This window comes from Portunus trituberculatus, chromosome 34 (assembly GCF_017591435.1).
Source record: "Portunus trituberculatus isolate SZX2019 chromosome 34, ASM1759143v1, whole genome shotgun sequence".
NCBI classification, from domain to species: Eukaryota; Metazoa; Arthropoda; class Malacostraca; order Decapoda; family Portunidae; genus Portunus; species Portunus trituberculatus.
Genome location: NC_059288.1, coordinates 3,862,278 through 3,884,332, shown reverse-complemented (window position 1 = coordinate 3,884,332; position 22,055 = coordinate 3,862,278). Strand labels below are relative to the sequence as shown.

The window sequence follows — 22,055 nt, the reverse complement described above, 5'->3', positions numbered from 1 at the left end:
GAGTCACTCCTCCTCCCCAGTCTTCACTCTCACATTCCATTTCTCCCTTCCAAATCCTTCTCTTCCACGCCCTCCTACACCCGGAGCCTTGAAAACACCTAGAAACATACAAAACCAGAGAAAATAGGGCAGAGCGGGGCGGAACTGCAGGGGTGTGGGACGGAGTGATTGGTGGAAAGGGTGCGGGGCCGCGGGCGTGGGTGTGACTGGTGCAGAAACGGGACTGGAGGTGCCCAAGATGTCGGGTACTGGGATTGTGGTGTCAGGGGTAGGAAGAGACGGTATCCTGGGTTGTTGAGTAGTTTGGTTGCATATTGCTGTAACTGTAGCTGGTGGAAGTCGATCTGATACTAGTACTGGCGGCAGCTTCAATTGGGTGAGTGCATCCTGACGTTGTGATATCAGGACCAAGGATTTTTGTGGGAGCAGGTGTGGGAGTGGGACAGGTAGGGAGCCCAGGATACCAGGTGTGGTGGTCTGGTGTGGGTGTTGTGTGGTATGTTATGGTAGTGGTGGTGTGGTGTGTGCTGTGGTGTGGTGTGGTGTGTGCTGTGGTGTGGTATGGTGTGTGATGGTAGTGGTGGTGTGGTTTGGTTAGCGGTGGTGGTGTAGTGTGATATGGTGTATGATGGTAATGGTGGCGTGGTGTGGTATGGTAGTGTGGTATGGCGGTAGTGGTGGTGTGGTGACCTGCGGTATGGTATGATGTGTGATAGTGGTGCTGTGGTGTGGCGGTGGTCGTGGTGTGGTGTGGTGTGGTATGGTGTGTGATGGTAGTGGTGGTGTGGTGTGGCAGTGATGGTGGTCTAGTGTGGTGTTGTGTGGTATGTTATGGTGTGTGATGGTAGTAGTGTGGTGTGGCGATGGTGGTGGGGGTGGTAGTGTGGTGTTCTGTGGTGTGGTATGGTGGCTGCTATCAGCTGAACTGTGTGTGTGTGTGTGTGTGTGTGTGTGTGTGAAAAATGATGATGATGATGATGATGATAATAATAATAATAATAATAATAATAATAATAATAATAATAATAAGAAGAAGAAGAAGAAGAAGAAGAAGAGGAATTAACGGTTTATTAATGCAGAAGGCAGCCGAGATGCTGAAAATATACGTTGCAGAAACACAGTACCTAAAAGAAAATTAGTTGACCTACTTGTAGCGTATTATGCAAAGCTCCATAGATCAGTGGTTCTTATCCTTTCTCAGTGCCCGTACCCTTTGATCTCTCAGAAAATTTGGTATCCCGCTCCAGCTGGTGTGCGCTCGACTTGTCCAGGTACCATCTGGCTTTAATCACCACTAAAGGTATAGCAATGTTGTCTCTAGGTATACGGAGCAGGATGGCGTCTTCTTCCATTCAACCTCCTTGTCCCGCGCCGCTTACCTGCTATGCTGCGTCAGAAACACCATATATTGGGTGGTGGCAATCCTATAGAAGAGAACTTTCCTATGAGAATGAATGTACTTGTCACCTCATCAGTCAATGATATTTAGTTGTACGTGGAGTCTCTGACGAAAATTCTCACCATCAGTGTTAAGTGAAAAGAGGCCTCACCAAGACAATACTTTTAACCCTTGCCCATCTTTATAATCTGAATAGGCAGTAGTACTGGTTGACGAATCTCGGCCTTCTCCATCCAGTAAATACACAATGAAAAAAGTGGATAGATATGGCGTTATCAGGATCCCGCCGGGGATATATATATATATATATATATATATATATATATATATATATATATATATATATATATATATATATATATATATATATATATATATACACTCTTTCTATATATTCAAGTTTCCATATAAGATAGAAATGAAATTTAACAAACATTGCTTCACAAGTCTAGGTGATAGGACAAATAGCGCTAACCCCCTTCAGAACTGGGACGCATTTCTATCTCAAGTTTGGGTAAAATCGACGATTTTACTTATATCACAAAGCGTGTATGGCGATCACGATATTAATAGCCACAGTCTTCACTATTTCAATCCCCATATAAGTTTCTCAAACTGTATAGAATCACTAAATAGTCACCAGAATGAATTTGGAAACGGGTCATGGTAGTGAAGGGGTTAATCGTATATACACATATCATTCATTAAAAGAAAATAAATAAACCCAAAACATACTATAACGTGATTTCTTTTACAATACGCAAAACGTAATACAAAATATACATAATATTTTACACAGCAAGTACAGGTGCGGACACATGAAACAGACACTCCTCCAGCAATGTGAGGAGCACAGTTGCTGTAAACTGTCCAGACGTCGTTATGAGTTTCATCACTCGTAACGTCTTTAATGACACATATAATTCATAAATTATCAAATATAAAGATTATGTATCTTGCGACACTCAAAGATGATAATGACATGACATTATCATTACATTCTGTGGCTGGACATAGTTTACAGTATCTGGGCTACTCACATTGATGGCGGAGGTATTTGTTTCATGTGTCCAGAACTGTACATATTCCTCTCTTTCACACACACACACACACACACACACACACACACACACACACACACACATACACACGTCACTCATGATTAACGTAAATGTCTCGTGCCGCCGTGTGTCCCTCCCCAGTCCCTGTTTGGCCGTTCTCGTGGCAGCGGCTGGTCAACCCTCAATACTCAACACTCAACATTTCAGTCTCCCTGCCTCGCTACCTGAGTGTGTCCGCGCCGCCCTCACTCGTGCCGCGTGTGCCACCCACTCGCCACCACCCCACTACGTTTCCCACCTCACTCATCTCGTGCATATACAGAATAGTTGAATCATGTGAGTACTTCATGTGGTGGTGATGCTCAGTGCTGTTGTATCGTTGTGTTGTTCCTTTATTCAAGTGAGAGAGAAAAAAAAGCCCACGGTATGTTAGTGTGAAGTGTTCACATGTACTTTGATTGTTAGGTGAAATGTGTGTTATTCACCACGGTCGTCTGCTGGTTACCCAGCCAGCCTTTCCCCTACGGAAAGAGCTCAGAGCTCGTAGTGACCGATCTTCGGGTAGGACTGAGACAACATGTGTGTATTTACCTAGTTGTATTGTACAGGGTTCGAGCGGGGCTCATAGTGTCCTGTCTCCATATCTCCATTTATCTAGCTTTTCTTTAAAGTTATGCACACTATGTGCTGTAACAATTCCATTATCCAATGCATTCCATTTTTCCACCGTTCTGTGTGGAAAACTGTATTTTCCAATGTGTGTGTGTGTGTGTGTTTCACTGTTTGATCTGCTGCAGTCTCTGACGAGACAGCCAGACGTTACCCTACGGAACGAGCTCAGAGCTCATTATTTCCGATCTTCGGATAGGCCTGAGACCAGGCACACACCACACACCGGGACAACAAGGTCTCAACTCCTCGATTTACATCCCGTACCTACTCACTGCTAGGTGAACAGCACCTACACGTGAAAGGAGACACACCCAAATATCTCCACCCGGCCGGGGAATCGAACCCCGGTCCTCTGGCTTGTGAAGCAAGCGCTCTAACCACTGAGCTACCGGGCGTGTGTGTGTGTGTGTGTGTGTGTGTACGCTCATACTGACATAAGAGCACAGTTTAATTTACAATCACACAGTATATTGATGGAAATAAGAAGTCTCTCTACTTTCTAAAAACAAGAAGGTGAACCAGAATACTCGTACAGTGTTTAGGCGATTAGTGTGTAAATATTTCATAACGTTTGTGGAATTTACGTCCTTGAGACTTGTGAACAAATTAAGAACAGGGTTACCTATTATTAAATCTACCTCTACTTGTACGCAGAAAGCCGCTGTTCTCTCACATTATCTGAAATTATTTCGAAACACATTGAGATGATGATTCAAGTTGTCATGGTTGCTTTTCCCTATAAAAACGTGATTATCCTTTTAAATTACCACTAAATCGTTGAAATACCTTTGGAAAGCATGAATAACTTCCACTAGAGCGTGTTGGAAGTAAAGTGCTATATTGAAACCTAACCAAAACCAATCGTAATCTGACTTAACTCATGAAAATACCCTTTGCAAAACTTGAATCAGCGTAATGTTGAAATGTTTCGTTACGTCTTTATAATCATACCATCATTATAATCAACCTATTAGGAGGTGTGTGTGTGTGTGTGTGTGTGTGTGTGTGTGTGTGTGTGTGTGTGTGAGGGAGGGAGGGACGGAGGGACGCAGGTAAGGTTGCTAAGAGAGTAACTATAACAAACATATTGGAGACAAATATCGGAAGTGAGACAAAAAAAAAAAAAAAATAGAGAGAGAGAAAAGAAAGGGGTCAGTGAAAACAAATAAAAGGGAAAAAAGAAAGAAAAATATTAGTTAGGGTATTTTGATCTATTATTAGACTTGTGGGTAACAGAAGCTTAGTGGAAGATTATTATTGTTGTGTGTGTGTAGTGCAGGTGAGAATGAATGTGCGTGACTAGACTAATAGGGAAAAAAAGAAGAAATTATGTGGTGAAGGTTACTCTATATCTGCTAATGGCTTCATTTATTCAGTTTTTAGAGCAGAAAATGGAATGAAAGAAGTGGGAAATAAGCATATGAGAGGAAAATAAATAAAAAAAGATGCTTGAATAAAAAAAAATCAATTGAAATAAAAAGAAAAGTGTGTGTGTGTGTGTGTGTGTGTGTGTGTGTGTGTGTGTGTGTGTGTGTGTGTGTGTGTGTAAATACCTGCGTGCAAAGACTACAAGAAGGTTACATAACTAAAGAAATCACACACGCAAAGCTAAACACACACACACACACACACACACACACACACACACACACACACACACGTTGCTGCCTACTTACCGACAAACAGCAATGATAATAACAATTCTATTCTCCGCTTTTTTTCTTTTACTCTTTTTTGCAGTTCATAATTTTTCTTTATATTTTTTCCCTTACCACCTCTCTCTCTCTCTCTCTCTCTCTCTCTCTCTCTCTCTCTCTCTCTCTCTCTCTCTCTCTCTCTCTCTCTCTCTCTAAGAAAACAGGAAGAAATTGATGAAAAGAAAAAGAAAACGACCCTTAATGAAAAAGAAAGAAAGAAGGAAAAGAAAAAATGTGAACGAAAAAAGGAACGAAAAGAAGAAGAAAAAATGCATCTGAACGAAAGAAAATAACAGAGAGAGAAAAAATAAACGTATGTGTGAATTAACATCAAAAGAAAAAAACTAATCATTTATACGTGGAATGTTAGCGATGCATACACACACACACACACACACACACACACACACACACACACACACACACACACACTCAGTGGTTAGAGCGCTGGCTTCACAAGCCAAAGGACCGGGGTTCGATTCCCCGGCCGGGTGGAGATATTTGGGTGTGTCTCTTTCACGTGTAGGTGGTGTTCACCTAGCAGTGAGTAGGTACGGGATGTAAATCGAGGAGTTGTGACCTTGTTGTCCCGGTGTGTGGTGTGTGCCTGGTCTCAGGCCTATCCGAAGATCGGAAATACGAGTAATGAGCTCTGAGCTCGTTCCGTAGGGTAACGTCTGGCTGTTTCGTCAGAGACTGCAGCAGATCAAACAGTAAAACACACACATACACTCACACACACACACACACACGCGTAATGTAGTGGTTAGCACGCTCGACTCATAATTGAGAGGGCCGGGTTCGAGTCCCGGGAGCGGCGAGGCAAATGGGCAAGCCTCTTAATGTGTGGGGTGTGTTTACCTAGCAGTAATTAGGTACGGGATGTAACTCGAGAGGTTGTGGCCTCGCTTTCCCGGTGTGTGTTGTGTGTGATGTGGTCTCAGTCCTACCCGAAGATCGGTCTATGAGCTCTGAGTTCGCTCCGTAATGGGGAAGACTGGCTGGGTGACCAGCAGACGACCGAGATTAATTACACACACACACACACACACACACACACACACACCAGCCCGGTAGCTCAGTGGTAAGAGCGCTGGCTTCACAAGCCAGAGGACCGGGGTTCGATTCCCCGGCCGGGTGGAGATATTTGGGTGTGTCTCCTTTCACGTGTAGCCCCTGTTCACCTAGCAGTGAGTAGGTACGGGATGTAAATCGAGGAGTTGTGACCATGTTGTCCCGGTGTGTGGTGTGTGCCTGATCTCAGGCCTATCCGAAGATCGGAAATAATGAGCTCTGAGCTCGTTCCGTAGGGTAACGTCTGTCTGTCTCGTCAGAGACTGCAGCAGATCAAACAGTGAAACACACACACACACACCGCGTAGTGTAGTAGTTAGCACGCTCGACTCACAATCAAGAGGGTCCGGGTTCGAGTCCCAGAAAGCGGAGAGGCAGATGGGCAAGCCTCTTAATGTGTGGGAGCCCCTGTTCACCTTGCAGTAAATAGGTACGGGATGTAACTCGAGGGGTTGTGGCCTCACTTTCCCGGTGTGTGGAGTGTGGTGTGGTCTCAGTCCTACCTGATGATCGGTCACTACGAGCTCTTTCCGTAGGGGAAAGACTGGCTGGGTGACCAGCAGACGAACGTGGTGAACACACACACACACACACACACACTCTCTCTCTCTCTCTCTCTCTCTCTCTGGAAGGTTTGGTGTCAAGGTGGAGACAAAAGTGGGGCGAGTTTGTTTCTTCTCGGCCTTGAATCGATGGTTGCTTGGAGGAGAGACGGTTCAAGGGATACATAGCCTCTAACCTCTCTCTCTCTCTCTCTCTCTCTCTCTCTCTCTCTCTTGACATCACTGCTACTGTTTCCGCTATTGTTAACTCATCGTCTCGGGTGTGTGTGTGTGTGTTTGTGTGTGTCGGTGGTTGGGTGCGTAGATGGGTGGTTGGGTGTTTCTTGTTTTCTTTGTTGTTGTTGTTGTTGTTGTTGTTGTTGTTGTTGTTGTTGTTGTTGTTGCTGCTGTTTTTTTTCGTTTACCGTATTATAAGTTTCTGAAATCCACTTTATTTAATTATTTATTTTCTCTCTCCTACAAAATGAAGCTTGTAACAGACTTTTTATTATTCATGTTCTCTCTCTCTCTCTCTCTCTCTCTCTCTCTCTCTCTCTCTCTCTCTCTCTCCAGGATGAACCGAGCCAGAAATTTTGGTAACTTGCACGGTCTGCCGGGGCTGCCTCACTCCAGACCGCCCCTAGGGAACGCCAGAAGAGCCCCGCCCCAGCAACAGAGGGTCCCGCCGCCCCCACGCCCCGTCCCAGGCCCCCAGGGAGACCCCATGGCAGGTAAAGCAATAAAGAAGTACAAGAGGCGTTATCTCTTTCATTGGTGTAATTTTGTCACTGTATTCTCGTCAACTCGGCCCTTCATGTCTTGTGAAATGTATATAGGATTAACGCCTCTAACCACAAACGCTTTTGCTAACTGTCTCGGACCTGCACGGAACTGGCTTCTAAGTGGGTCTTTTTTGTTTAATCGATTTTGTTGCCCTTGGACTGATTTTCAAGGGTTTTCAAGGCTGTTTTTACGTTTCTAGTGACATATTAATAAGATTTCTACATTAATAATAAGATAAACACTAAGAACATTGTTAGACATTCATTTGACCTTGCAAAACAGTCGTGGTGAGAGTAACGTGTTTCAGAATACGGACCTTTTTTGTCAGATTCTATTTACTTGTACCTTTTGAGATTGGAATAAGTTATGATGTGGAGCTGTTTTTTTTTTTTTTTTTTTTTTTTTTTTTTCTTTTGCTTGAATATTTAGTTAAAATGATCATTTACTGGTTAATATGTACTGACAGGACTTTCTATAGCTGTGTTGATGGCGTACCGCTCGGCCAGCTCTCCCCTCTTACATTAAAAAGGAACATGTCTTAACCACTCGATCATTTGACTTCAGTGACTTGAGTGAGTAGAAAGACTTGACATTTCCAACGTGACCCATAAATAGTGATAAGCTGGGTTACAACAATATTCTGATTACTTTTTATAGTAGTACTGAAAGAAACATATGTTGCTTAGTCGAGAGAGAGAGAGAGAGAGAGAGAGAGAGAGAGAGAGAGAGAGAGAGAGAGAGAGAGAGAGAGAGATTTTGGTATTTTCCGAGTGAATTTTAACTAGAAAGGGCGAGAACACCTTGAATAGACAAACTGATTCATGTGAATAGTGATTTTCTTTGTTACATTCTATATCTATCTACGTGTTTTTGTGTAAGAGGAGAAATCTAGCCAAGAGGAACAAAAAACAATTACAAAAAAAGGTCCACTTAGATGCCAGTACCCGAGCAGGTCCAAGAGCGATAGGTACCGTTCTTTTCACTCATTATTTTTTATCCAGGTACCAGCTTTCCCGATAGTACCATTAACCTCTTCAGTACCATGACACGTTTCCTTTTTCACTCTCCTCACTATTTGATGATTTTATACAGCTTCAGAAACTTGGGGATTAAAATAGTGAAGACTCTGGCCATTAACCCTCTGACCTCCATAGATCCTTCCTAATGTAAATAAAATCGTCTAACTATATCTAAAGCTCTAAGGTGTCCCGGTGATGAAGGGGTTAATTCTTCTTCCTTCATTTTCTAGGGCGAAGGATTGACATGTTGGAGCAGCGTCTTAATGCCACGGAGCAGAGTAACCGTACCTTGCTGGACGAGCTGATGCGGGTACAACAAGACCTCAAGGTGGGTAAGATAGCGGGGAATTCTCATCTCCTATCACCGTTTACTTACACCAATACGTCACTGAGTATATATGAAAAAAACTCTTTAAAACCTGTGTAACTTTAAGTAGTTGTTATTTTTGTTGTTGTTGTTGTTTTAGCGCTACCAAGATTTTGTGATTCTTATGACGCCTTTGGAATGTGATGGATGTGCGGCGGAGGAGTGTTTCAATATACAGTCACAGAGAAAGTTACGGCACTATTACTACTACTACTACTACTACTACTACTACTACTACTGCAGATGAACGTGAAGCGCAACGAACTAACACTAGGCGAGGAGAAGGACGTGATCGCAAGGATGGACTCCACGGTTCGCCAGACGCAGGGCAAGACTTTTGAGTTCGAGGACAGGATACGCAGGCTGGAGGACGGCATGAAGGACACCAGGAACGCCCTCCAGCAGATGAATTCCCACATCAAGAGCATCGAGAAGGCGGTCTCGTCAGCCCAGCAAGATCAGATGGAAAGGAGAAGCAGCAGTGCGCAAAAGTAATGTAGTTTGTCTTTTGTTTGTATTTTTTGTCTTGAATTTTTCCTCCATTTCTTTGTTTCGTTTTCATTTTGATGTTTGTTGATTAGATTTTAAGTTTTTTTTATGTATACGATTTATTTATTTTTTTCATGACGTGTCCTTTTATGAAATCTTTGAGGACTAGGCACCAGTAAGCTTTTAGATACTGGAGTCGTTACCAGCCTTGCTCTGTCACTGTAGCTATTCCCGAAGACCACAGAAATGATCATCCGTGTTCACAAGTGTGTTTCTCGTGTTCATAATATAGAAATCTTGTAAATCTGCCACTAAAACAATAAGCAAAAATCTTAATTAACCCTTTTGAATGAAGTAAAGACGCTTAAACCCCGGCCCCTCCAAAGAAAAATTAATAAACAAAAGAACTTCAAAACCCTCGTAACTTCAACTAAAGCCCTTTAAGAATAGTAATCGTAGTGCAGAAGTGTTTCAGAATACGGCCTCTCTCTCTCTCTCTCTCTCTCTCTCTCTCTCTCTCTCTCTCTCTCTCTCTCGTTTTATTTATTTAATTCTGTTTTTATCAATATTTTCTCCTCGATCTTTTTTCGTTTTTGTTTTCACGTCTAATATTCTCTCTCTCTCTCTCTCTCTCTCTCTCTCTCTCTCTCTCTCTCTCTCTCTCTCTCTCATTTGCTTATCTCGCCATCTTCGCCTCTCTCCTCCAGGCTGCAGGAATACAGGCACGAGATCATGAGGGTGACGCAGAGCAAGGAGCAGCTGGAGCGTCTGTGCTTCTCTCTCAGGGATGAACTGCGCGAAACAACCTCAAAAGTGGACAATGTGGCGCAGGAGATGAGCTCGCTGGAAGGAAACGTGAGGATGCAAGCCAGACTGATTGAGGACAGCAACAAGAGGATGATGGTGAGAGAGAGAGAGAGAGAGAGAGAGAGAGAGAGAGAGAGAGAGAGAGAGAGAGAGAGGAATCTTTTAAATCATAATGCGAATCTCCTTTTCATTACTCTTCTCATTATTATCAATCATCTACATTTCTTTACGTGTTTCATCGTTTTCTTTGTCCTCTCGCTCAGAAAGAAAACGAAAACAACAATTCATGAACTGACAAGCTATCAACATACCTCATTCTAATCAATATCCTTAAAATTATTAGTCATTTTAATCAACAAAGCTTATACAGGGAAGCAATCTCTCTCATTTCTTGTTTTCGTCTCTCCTAACCCAAACAACTCACATCCTTGTTATTTATTTCTTCCGTTTCATTTCTGTTTACACTAAAATCTGAAGTATAACCAACAAACCTTACACAGCGAAGTAGTCTCTCTCATTTCTTGCTTTCGTCTCTTCCTAACCCATTCAATTCACATCCTTGCAGTATATTTCTCTTTTCTATCTGCGCAGAAATGATAAGTAAAGCCAGCAAAGTATACAAAGTGAAGCAGTCTCTATCTCATTTATTTTATGCACTTGTCTCCCACTCAGAACACGAAGGTGCACACCCCGGCCCACATCGCTCCCATCCACTTCTCTCCGCCAACCCAGGACGACGGGAAGATGTCTGAAACTGTGCGGCTGGCGTTGGAAGGAAAGTGCGTAGTAGTAGCGTAGTAGTAGTAGTAGTAGTAGTAGTAGTAGTAGAAGGGTAGTAGTAGTAGTAGTAGCGATAATCTGACATAGAGACAGCTTGGAAACTACTTTTCAATGCAGATGTTTTCGTCTCGTCTGTGGCTCGTTGCAAACCTTTAGAGAATTCCCTAGGTATTCAAATGCTAAAAGCCGGTAAAATCACAGAAGGGAGAGCTGGTCACCTATTGAGACATTGTCCATGCCAGAATGAAGTATGCTGTTACTAAATGTAAGTGTACGGTACCTTGAAAACTCATGACTGGAGCTCCGACACTCGAACAAACATTCCACTCATGCTTTACAGACTCTCTAGCCAGACGTTCTCTCGAAGCCAAGATCAGTGTTATCCTTATCTCTTGATAGTAAAAGAAAAGAATAAATATTTCTTCTTGATATAGATCAGAATATTACGTGCAGATCACATAAAAAGGAGCTTTATGACACATACAACGCATACCAAAGCAGCACAAAAATCTAACGCCGTGGTACAGTGGAACCATGCGTGCTTTGGGGTCCGAGGGGTCTCCAAGCGCACTGGTTCGAATCCTGTCCACGGTCCGAGTGTAGGTTGGGCTTCCTCACTCGGGGCAACGGCTTCCTAGTGGGTGGGCTTTGAGATAGGAAGTACCCCCAAAAAAGATTCCCCTTTAGCCCATAGATTCCCGTGAAGAGCCCACATGGTATAAATAAAAAAAAAAAAAAAACACCTCACCCACCATTTATCTCTCTCTCTCTCTCTCTCTCTCTCTCTCTCTCCCCGACAGACTGATCCAGATGAACGCTACCATTCAAGACCTGACCCAGCGCCTCAACCAGGAAGCCAAGAAGAGGGACAGAGTGGAGACGGAAGTAAACATGAGGTGAGTGAGGGAAGTCGAGGCTTCACGCTTTCGAATCTACGGCATCACTACCTCCTACTTTGACGGACTCCGGGGACGTTACTGATGGGGGTGTACAAGGATGCTTTCTGGGTTTTCAAGGATATTTTCTGAATATGTTTTCGTGATAGTAATGGCAGGTTGAGAGGCTGTACTGGATGTTGATGAGGTTTTCGGTGTGTTATTCATGATTCTGATAGTTTTAAAGGCTGTAGTGCAAGATATTACAACCTTTCAAGGGTGATTTAAATATTCTAGCATCTTATAAGACTGCATTGAAAGTTAATGGTGTTTTCAATGGTATTTTTTTTTTATGCAAGTAATAATATAATAAGGAGTTTGCATTTTTAACCATTCTCCTCCTCCTACTTTTCTTTCTCTTCCAACTAAAACAAAAAAATCTACTACTACTACTACTGCTACTACTACTACTACTACTACTACTACTACTACTACTACGACTACAGGATGAACGAGCTGCTAGAGGACTACGGCAGCAGCAAGGTGGAGAAGGACAAGGAGATGCGAGAGTTTGACGAGAAGATGAAGGAGCTGAGCGCGGGGTTCAGTGCCAGCGAGAAACAGCGGATTCTGATGGAGGTGTCATCGGTGGCCAAGGACTTGTCGAGGAAGATTGAGGAGAAGTGTGTGTTGAGAGAGAGAGAGAGAGAGAGAGAGAGAGAGAGAGAGAGAGAGAGAGAGAGAGAGAGAGAGAGAGGGGGGAGATAAAGGGCTGTTGACAAAGAAAGGAACGTATTCAGTAACGCTACGCTCTCTGTCTCTCACTTCCACTGTTTTTCAAAGGCACAAAGATGATTAGCCGGGATCTCAAAGTTTTCTTTCGTTGATAATATAAAACTATTTTCTACGGTCAAAGATATTATTTTACTCGGGTTTTCAAGGGTTTCTCATGTTGAGAGAGTAGAAATCTTGCCATCTATCACTAAAACCATTTTCCAAACCACAGAGATGATGAGCACGGTTCTCAAGAGTGTTTCGCCTGTTAATAATATAAAAAGAACCCTGCTAATATGTTACTAGAACCACTTTTCTAGGCCACAGTAACGATACCAGGGTTCTCAAGAGTGCTTCTTCTGCTCATAATCTACAAATATTTCTAATTTCTTAATAGAATCATAAAAAGAAAACGCCCTTAAAAACCCAGAGCCTTTGGAATGCAGGGAAGATGCAACGCAGTAATGTTTCAGAATACATCACATTTTTTTTAAAAGGATTCTGATGGAACTTTTTTTAAGGAATACAGTACCATTCTTAAGGATTCATTTATAGGGAGGCAAAATTGAGGGACGACACGGTAAACAAACTGACGGTGATCGAGGGCACGCTGACGAAGGAGAACAAAAGACGTGCGCAGGAGGAGAAGGTGCTGCAGGAGAAAGTGGAGACGAGGATACGAGAAGTGAAGCTAGACGTGGAACATAATGTGGACGCCATGAAGAAGCACATGGAGGTGAGCATTGGTGGTGATGGTGGCGGTGATAGTAGTAGTAATAGTAGTCGTACCAGCAGTAGTTATCATCTCTTTTCTCTGATCTAAGTGTAAATAGCATGTAGTAGTGAAGTAAAGCTGTCTAGTAAAACCTGAGAATGTGTGTGTGTGTGTGTGTGTGTGTGTGTGTGTGTGTGTGTGTGTGTGTATTTACCTAGTTGTATTTACCTAGTTGTAGTTTTACAGGGCCTGGGCTTTATGCTCGTGTGGTCCCGTCTCCATATCTACACTTATCCAATTTTTCTTTAAAACTATGCACACTCTTTGCTGACACCACTTCCTCACTCAAACTGTTCCAAGTCTCAACACATCTTTGCGGGAAACTATTTTTTAACATCTCTCAGACATCGTCCCTTCCTTAGTTTCTTACTATGTGTGTGTGTGTGTGTGTGTGTGTGTGTGTGTGTGTGTGTGTGTGTGTGTGTGAATGAATGAATGAATGAATGAATGAATGAATGAATGAATGAATCTAGTAGCTCAGACTTTATAAAAAGTCTGGAGCACAGCTCCTATTTACATTTCAAATATAACAATAGAAAAAAATTACCTCACCCATTCAGCACTTATCTAAACATATTCAATACTAACTTAGAAAAACAGAGACAGATTTTGAAGAACCTTCATATGTGTGCTTTGCATCAACAGAATATATTCAAAGTAAGTTGGCCTATACGTAAAATACTCTGACAAGTACGTGTGTGTGTGTGTGTGTGTGTGTGTGTGTAATTCACTGTTTGATCTGCTGCAGTCTCTGACGAGACAGCCAGACGTTACCCTACGGAACGAGCTCAGAGCTCATTATTTCCGATCTTCGGATAGGCCTGAGACCAGGCACACACCACACACCGGGACAACAAGGTCACAACTCCTCGATTTACATCCCGTACCTACTCACTGCTAGGTGAACAGGGGCTACACGTGAAAGGAGACACACCCAAATATCTCCACCCGGCCGGGGAATCGAACCCCGGTCCTCTGGCTTGTGAAGCCAGCGCTCTAACCACTGAGCTACCGGGCCGTGTGTGTGTATATGTGTGTGTGTGTGTGTGTGTGTTTATAGTCGCTCATAATTCCTTGGTAACCCTTCGTGCTGTGTCTCGCCACAGCAACACGAGGAGAAAATGAACCAGCGTGTGGTGGAGCTGGGTCGGGGAATGTCACAGCTGGAGGCCAAGATGCAAGACCACGTCATGGAGCAGGAGAAGGTTCTTGCCGCTGAGATCTCCGACAGGCAGAACGAAATTAAGGTCCATATTCAGAAACGTTTTGCTCTTTCACCAAGATTATTTTTCCAAGGCCACAGAGATGATTAGCGGGGTTTTCAAGAGTTTCTCCTGTTATTAGTGTTGGAATTTTATTATATTCCGCCTCTAGAACCGTAAAAACACCCTTGAAAACTCACGCAGATTTGAATAAAGCCTTTTGATACTGTGGAGGTGAAGGAGGAATATCATTCTTATAGTTCTGTTCAGACATTTTTATTTTCTGCGGGCGTAATTTTTGTGTAGACTAATTATTCTTTTTTACAGTTTAAACATTAGATCGGGAGGTGCCCCTGAAATAATTTTCATAAAAATCGAAGGATTTATCTTTTTTTTAAGTTTTACATAATGCTCAAAAAATTCTTATTCATAGAAAAGTATTCAAAGTAGAATGATATCCTTTAAATGGGAACAATTGCGCATATTATCATTTGTATATCGCAAATAATAAGTGCACCAAACAAAATCAATTCAAACGGTATTTTTTTCTGTAAAATCTACAAAAAAGTCACATCTTACAAACTTCGAAAATAAGGAACCTCAATATGCACATTTGTAGATCATTATTTTCTGAGTATTATGCTGCAAGAAATTTTAAAGTCGTCCAAATACAAGTTGAGATATACATTTCTTTACATTAAAATTTTCATTTTTAGAAAAACACAGTTTTATGTTTATAGGTGACAATGTACGGTACAGAGATGTTTTCTAGCACAGAACAACTATGTCTCGTTCCTTTTCTTACTCTTCTGATAATGTTCAAGAGATCAGATTTCTAAAGAAGCTCTTTCAGGTCATTTCTATGGGAAAAATTGCGTCATGGCATGTCTGCCATAGAGTGATAAGTTGCCACATCTTCACTTTTTCCTCCTTTCTTTTTTTTTTTTTTTTTTCTTCCAGTACATCTTCATACGTTTCTTTGCGCCTCCCCATAGTGTCTGATACATGAAAAATCCACTGGAAAACAGTAAGAGGCAAGGAAAGTAGAAACACACATTTGTGGCCCAAGTGTATATTCACGCCGCGCCAGAAAATCGACACTACCATAGCCTGCTACTCAGCAGTGTTGCCACTCTAGAATTTATGAAAATATGAGATCGTATCTCAAAAAGCCACAAGACTGACCAAAAAAGAAGATTTTTTTTTTTTTTTTACAGAACGCGAACATTTATCTTGTTTTATTATCAAAATATGTAGGTATACTGTAATTATCTTACCTACTACTTACATGTAGACTTGTAATGGAAGCTCTTCCATTCCATGTTCTGCCATTATCCACACACCAATAATTCTGCAGTGTGAACTTTATCTTTCGGGTCTTCCGTTAGTTTCTTGATGAACTGCTGAATATTCACACACTTTTTCTTTGATTCATAATTTTTCATGTGCTTTGATGTAGCTTTGTGGCTTATCAAACCAGCTTTGTTAGGATTTTTTAGCTTGGAATCACACACAACACAGTGAACAACATACTAATTATCTTTGGGGTCTGGCTTGATCCAGTCTTTTAATTCGATCAGGATCCGTTAACCACTCGCTGTTAAATGGCTAGTTGTACCACATATTTTTTTTTTTTTTCCTTCTGTGGTGGAGTTTTATCCTCAATACAACTTGCAGTGGTGTTTTGAGAATCGTTCATTGTCGCCACGACTTATCAACCCAATTTATCACCGCTATGTTCTTACACCAATCTGAGAGTCAGGGAACCAAGTGCAATCCACTTTAACAGTTCAACTGACTAAGGGAAGTCGTCCGAAAGTTTTAGTACACTGGTCCTAGACAGACCACGAACGGAACGTGTCCAACATGTTCCTATTATACAAACATTATAAAAAACAGGGAACATGAGATTCATTGTAACTTTTCTTCTTAAAAAAAACTACAAGACTCCAAAATCGAAGCAAATAATACTATTATCTAGTAAGAAAACACAAGGAGTGGCAACTCTGCTACTCAGTCTTTCTCTCTTCCCACGTGGAGATGTGGAAAGATTATTGTACAGTACCGTAATTATATACAATCACGAAAAAAAATTTGAAAAGGAGGATGCAAATAGATGATACACAAATCATAATGCACCCCTTCCCCCTCCCCGCCGTGTTTATAGATAGTAGTTATTTGATCAAAGGCTGCCAGGATGCTCTTACGCATGCCAGTGCGCAGAGCTGCCAGATGCAGGGAGATTTCCCTGTTTTAGGGAAATTTAGGTCTCAACAGGGAAGAAAATTCAAAATGTTCCAAAATCTAGGGAAATTTTGACCAACGGACTCACACCCTTCATCCGCAGTCCCCACCCTTGTCCTCCTCCCCATCCTCTTCACCCGTCATCCGTACAATAATTATTTGTATTAATTTTGATCAATTATTTATTGTTTCCTTTCCCTCTCAATTGAATTTCAATCCACTTCTGAGGTCTCTCTCGATCACTATATCCTTCCTCTACCGTTCACTCTTGCTTCCCTCATCCCCAAACAGCGTCATGACTTGTACGAGACCCGTATACCGTCCCTTCCCTTTCCTCCCTCGCCCTTGCTAGCTAGCTGAACCTGTTTTCTACGAGACCGGTAGAGACCCGTATTCACCCAAACAGTGTCATGACACGTATGAGATCCGTATATCGTCCCTCCCCTTCCTTCCCTCGCCCCTGCTTGATAGCTGAACTTATGACAGCTATATTATATTCGTGTGTGTGTGTGTGTGTGTGTGTGTGTGTGTGTGTGTGTGTATATATATATATATATATATATATATATATATATATATATATATATATATATATATATATATATATATATATATATATATATATATATATATACACACACACGAATGTGTGTATGTACGTATGTAAGAAGTTAAAAATTACGACAGGGAAATGCTGCGCTAAATAGGGAAATATTTTTAGGCAAAACAGGGAACTTTTCGCAACTTGATCTGGCAGCACTGCCAGTGCGTCCCATTACCTCCGCACCAGCCTTACAAGTTCATAGAGATATTTTCAAAGAGTTCTTTCATCCGTAAAAATGAGAGGTATCACATTGGCCTATGTGGAACGAGGAACCTCCGCTCCAGTGGCAGATAGCTATAATTTTCACGAGATTAGCGAAGCAATGTTGGAATGGCTTCATATCCATTCAGGTTATCCGTATGCGTATCATAGGCCAGCGTGATAGGTAAGTAAGCTGGTGGCCGTGTGTGTTTGATGCGTCGCCAGTAGTGCTTTTTTCTTTCCTTTTCGGCAATGTAAGCTTAATTAGACCATATTCTGATACACTTCAGCCCCACACCTCCACTATTTTCAAAGAGCTCTGGTCTCGTTGAAGTTCTCCGGGTTTTTCAAGGATGATTTGATGGTTCTGGTGACAGATTAACAAGATTACTACATTATGAACAGGAGAAACACCCTTGAAAACCACGCTAATCATCTCTATGGCCTTGGAAAACAGAGAGAGAGAGAGAGAGAGAGAGAGAGAGAGAGAGAGAGAGAGAGAATGAAGCAAACAAGAAAATAAAAAAAGAAACTATCTATTCATACTTAACCCCACGTATCATCTTCGACATGCACTACACCACTGCCTCGCCTCCCCGCGTCAGGTGCTGGATGGAAAGGTGAGTGATGTGGACGACAGGGCCAAGATGGGCATCCTGGAGCTGCAGACGGCGGTGGGGACTGTCGATAAGAAGGCCAGCAAGACGAAGAGCGCCCCGCAGGTACAGCCCAACAACTATGACGAGGTGAGAGAGAGAGAGAGAGAGAGAGAGAGAGAGAGAGAGAGAGAGAGGGAGGAAGTACATTAATATTTTTTTTCATTACCGTCAACGAAATCTTTATCATCATTTTCTCGTTTTCTTTTCTTCTTCTTCTTCTTCTTCTTCTTCTTCTTCTTCTTCTTCTTCTTCTTCTTCTTCTTCTTCTTCTTCTTCTACTACTACTACTTTTACTCCTCCTCCTCCTCCTCCTCCTACTACTACTACTACTACTACTACTACTACTACTACTACTACTACTACTACTACTACTACTTTTATCGTTGTTCTCTCCATTGCATAATACGAGTGAAAAAAAAATCTAAACAAAAAACATATTCCAACAAAACCAAACTAAAACTTACAACTGAGAAGAAAAAAAAGAACGAAAAAAAAAATTCCTTTCTTTTATCTTTTCCGTTTTCTTTCCGTCCCGCGTCAGATTTACCGCCACCAGAACGAGAAGACCGAGGGGATACGGGAGCAGGTAGCGAAGGACGTGGCGCAGCTGGACCACCGACTCACCAGCGTGGAGACCAAGATAAAGCAGCACAGTGACGACCTGGACAATAAGCTGAAGTCAGTGAGTGTCGTGTAAGCTTAATTGATAATGTTAAGAGTTCTAGTGCTGGGTGTGTTTAGGATTTCTCCAGTTTTTTTTTTTTCCTTTTCTTTTACAAATCAGTTTTTTTTTCTTTGTTTCCTTCATTTATCTCTCATCCTTTCTTTCTTCCTCCTTCTTCTCCTCCTCTTCCTCCTCCTCCGCCTCCTCCTCCTCCTCCTCCTCCTCCTCCTCCTCCTCCTCCTCCTCCTCCTCCTCCACGACTAATTTCCAAGGTCATACATATGGTATAGTCAGCTTCTTAAGAGTATTTCTCCTATTCATATTATAAAAATCTTGTTGATCTGTCACTACAACCGTGAAAACACGCTAGAAATTTGTTAATCTGTTAAGTCTCCCTTATAAACTTGCTTTTATGTCACTAGAACCATAGAAGCACTCCTATGAACCTAGCAATTTGTAAAAGTATCCTTAAAAACTTGGTAAGATGTAAAAACACCTTTGAAAAATTTGCTAACTTGTGAAAACACCCTTAAAAACTCACCAACTCACCATTACAACGGTAAAAACACCCTTTAGAAACCCTTATAACATCACCTGGAGTCTAGGGAAAGTAGTGGAAGAGTCGCGCTGAAGTACTTTATAATATTACCCTACTGAATACTGTCACGTTCCCCGACCCAGTCCAAGGCGGAGGACCACGAGGCGAACACAATCATGGGAGACAAGATGCAGCAGAAGATTGACTCAGTTGTGTTCAGCCAGGAGCGACTCAAGAAGCAGGTGGACAAACTACAGACGGAGGTGCAGGTGAGGGAGTGTGAGTCAAGGTGGAGTGAATGTGCTGCGATACTTTTCTTTCTTTCCTTTTTTTTTCAGGTTTCAAGTGGGGTTCGAACATTTGCTTTCCTAACGCCAGTGTTCAACCCCTTCAGTACTGGGACATTTTCACCTGAAGATTTGTGTATGATTAGACCATTTTATTGACATTAGGAAGGGTCTATGGAGTTCGGAAGATTAATGGCCACAGTCTTCACGATTTTAATCCCCCACACGAGTTTCTGTAACTATATAAAATCACCAGAGTGCCTATGAAAACGCATCATGGTACTCAAAGGGTTGAGATATTTATTTCATCTATGTATTATTATTATTATTATTATTTTCTTTTTGCAAATTTCAAGTGGGATTCGAAGTTATATATTCCTTCAAGCCAATCTTTAAATTAGTTTTTATTTATTTACTTATCTTTATCTATTTTATTTTATTCTTATTTTATTTTCATTTTGCAAGTATGAATGAATGGGGAGGTGAGTGTGAGAGAGTGAGTGGTTATTTTCATTTTTTTTCTCTCTCTTCTTTCTTTCTCTTTTTTACTTCGTTTCTTTCTTTCTCGGTTATTCGTGAACGTATAAAGTCTTTTTTTTTTTTAATCAAAGTAGCTCACAACTTTAAGACAATGCAATCACCATGACTTACACTCTCTCTCTCTCTCTCTCTCTCTCTCTCTCTCTCTCTCTCTCTCTCTCTCTCTCTCTCTCTCTCTCAAATATCACAAACATCACATTAATCCCTTTTGTTTCTCTTTCCCACTGTAGGATACGCCGAAGAACATCGCCAACCTGCAGGAGGAGGTGAGGGAGGTGGACACGAAGCTCAGCAAGAAGGTGGACCAGGAGAGGAAAGAGAGAATGGACGACTACAAGGATTTACGAGGCGAAGTGGACCGCATTGTTGGAAAGAACGAGAAAAACGCTTCCACTGTGCCCAGCCTGGTGAGAGAGAGAGAGAGAGAGAGAGAGAGAGAGAGAGAGAGAGAGAGTGTGTGTGTGTGTGTTTTATATGCTTGTGTGGTCTTGTGCCTCTCGTCTTTTTTATGTAAAAGAGGAGGATTAGCCAACAGAATCATAAAGGAAAAAGGCCTACTCAGTCTCCATTCTCCTTACAGAGCCGATCTCCTCCCCTCCTTCTCCTCCTCCTCCTCGACCTGTTCCAATGTTTCTTTCGTCTTATCCAGGCTCAGCTCAACCAAGACGTGGATGAGACGCAAACAGGAATGAAGAAACTGGCTGAGGCGGTGCACGTGGTGAAATCTTCTCTGTCGGAACGGGTGAGTGTTGTGGTGGTGGTGGTGGTGGTGGTGATGGTAGTAATAGTAGTAGTAGTAGTAGTAGTAGTAGTAGTAGTAGTAGTAGTAGTAGTAGTAGTAGTAGTAGTAGTAGTAGTAGTAGTAGTAGTAGTAGTAATAGTAGAAACAATAGTAACAAGCAAGTAGTAGTAGTAAAAAAGTTGAAAAAATATAATTGTAATGAAGAATCCGGTATTACAAAACGTAAAGGTATTCAGAAAAAAACAACAGCAACAACAACAACAACAACAACAACAACAACAACAACTAGGTAACAGCAACCGTCTCTCATCTCACCGCTTCTCATCCATTCCACAGGTGCGGGACGAGCGGAAGCTGAGGGAGCAGGAGGACAGCATTCTGAGGCGCGACGTGGAGAGACTCAGCACCAAATACAACGACATGAGGGACAAGATAAGGACACTGACTGCCGTGGGAGCCTCCTAGAGAGAGAGAGAGAGAGAGAGAGAGAGAGAGATTCGTAATTAATTTTTTCTCTCTTCGTTCATTAAAAGCTTAACCCCTTTAGTATCATGACGCATTTTCATATACATTCTCGTTACTATGAGGTGATTTTATACAGCTTCAAAAATCTATGTGGGAATTAGAATAGTGTAGAATCTAGCCATTAATCTTCTGACCTTCATGGACCCTTCCTAATGTAAATAAAACCGTTTTATCATACCCAAAACTCAAGGTAGAAATGCGCCCTTGTACTGAAGGAGTTTAACATAAATTATTGTATAAACATATTTTCACTATTCCTCGCTCCAATGTATATCAAACTACATCTCAATGACTATAACTCACCTGTAACGAGCGAATTTTTTTTTTTTTTTTTTTTTTTTTTGTTAAAGGAGAGAGAAATCTGGTCAAGATCAACAAAAACGATTAAACAAAAAGTTCCACTGACATGCCATACAATCTCCGAACAGGATCGAGAGAGTTAGCCAAAATAATGGCATAAATGTCTTGAAACCTTTTTGAATGAGTTCGGGTCATACATAAATGGAAATACAGAAGCAAGTAGGGAGTTACAGAGTTTACCATAGAAAGGGATGAATGATTGAGAGTACTGGTTAACTCTCGTGTTAGAAAGGTGGACAGAATAGGAGCAAGAGAAAGAAGAATGTCTTGTACAGCGAGGCCGCGGGAGGAGGGGAGGCATGTAGTTATCAACATCAGAAGAACAGTTGGTAAGGAAATAGCGGTAGAAGATAACAAGAGATGCAACAATGCGGC

The 22,055-nt window shown here is 41.8% G+C and overlaps 1 protein-coding gene across 2 annotated transcripts; it reads left to right on the top strand.

Annotated features, from left to right (window-relative positions):
* Positions 1 to 2,608: 2,608 nt before the first annotated feature.
* Positions 2,609 to 21,303, top strand: LOC123512816 (centromere-associated protein E-like). 2 transcript variants are annotated; one of them, XM_045269412.1, is made up of 16 exons: positions 2,609 to 2,796; positions 7,019 to 7,176; positions 8,478 to 8,575; positions 8,858 to 9,105; positions 9,811 to 10,006; positions 10,583 to 10,689; positions 11,491 to 11,586; positions 12,072 to 12,248; positions 12,895 to 13,075; positions 14,221 to 14,361; positions 17,971 to 18,087; positions 18,566 to 18,706; positions 19,370 to 19,495; positions 20,284 to 20,460; positions 20,703 to 20,795; positions 21,132 to 21,303. In XM_045269412.1, coding segments are annotated over exons 1-16 (2,187 nt in total). In that variant the 5' UTR covers positions 2,609 to 2,794; the 3' UTR covers positions 21,261 to 21,303. The 2 variants fall into 2 exon arrangements, with proteins under 2 accessions (XP_045125347.1, XP_045125346.1); XM_045269411.1 differs by having other exon boundaries at positions 17,971 to 18,111; positions 21,132 to 21,302.
* Positions 21,304 to 22,055: the final 752 nt, after the last annotated feature.

What these genes read in the sequence shown, in the direction of transcription:
- LOC123512816 (XM_045269411.1), top strand. An exon ending in CCAGGGAGACCCCATGGCAG is followed by an intron (nt 7,177 to 8,477) that starts GTAAAGCAATAA and finishes TTCATTTTCTAG; the next exon opens with GGCGAAGGATTGACATGTTG. An exon ending in TCGAGGAAGATTGAGGAGAA is followed by an intron (nt 12,249 to 12,894) that starts GTGTGTGTTGAG and finishes ATTCATTTATAG; the next exon opens with GGAGGCAAAATTGAGGGACG.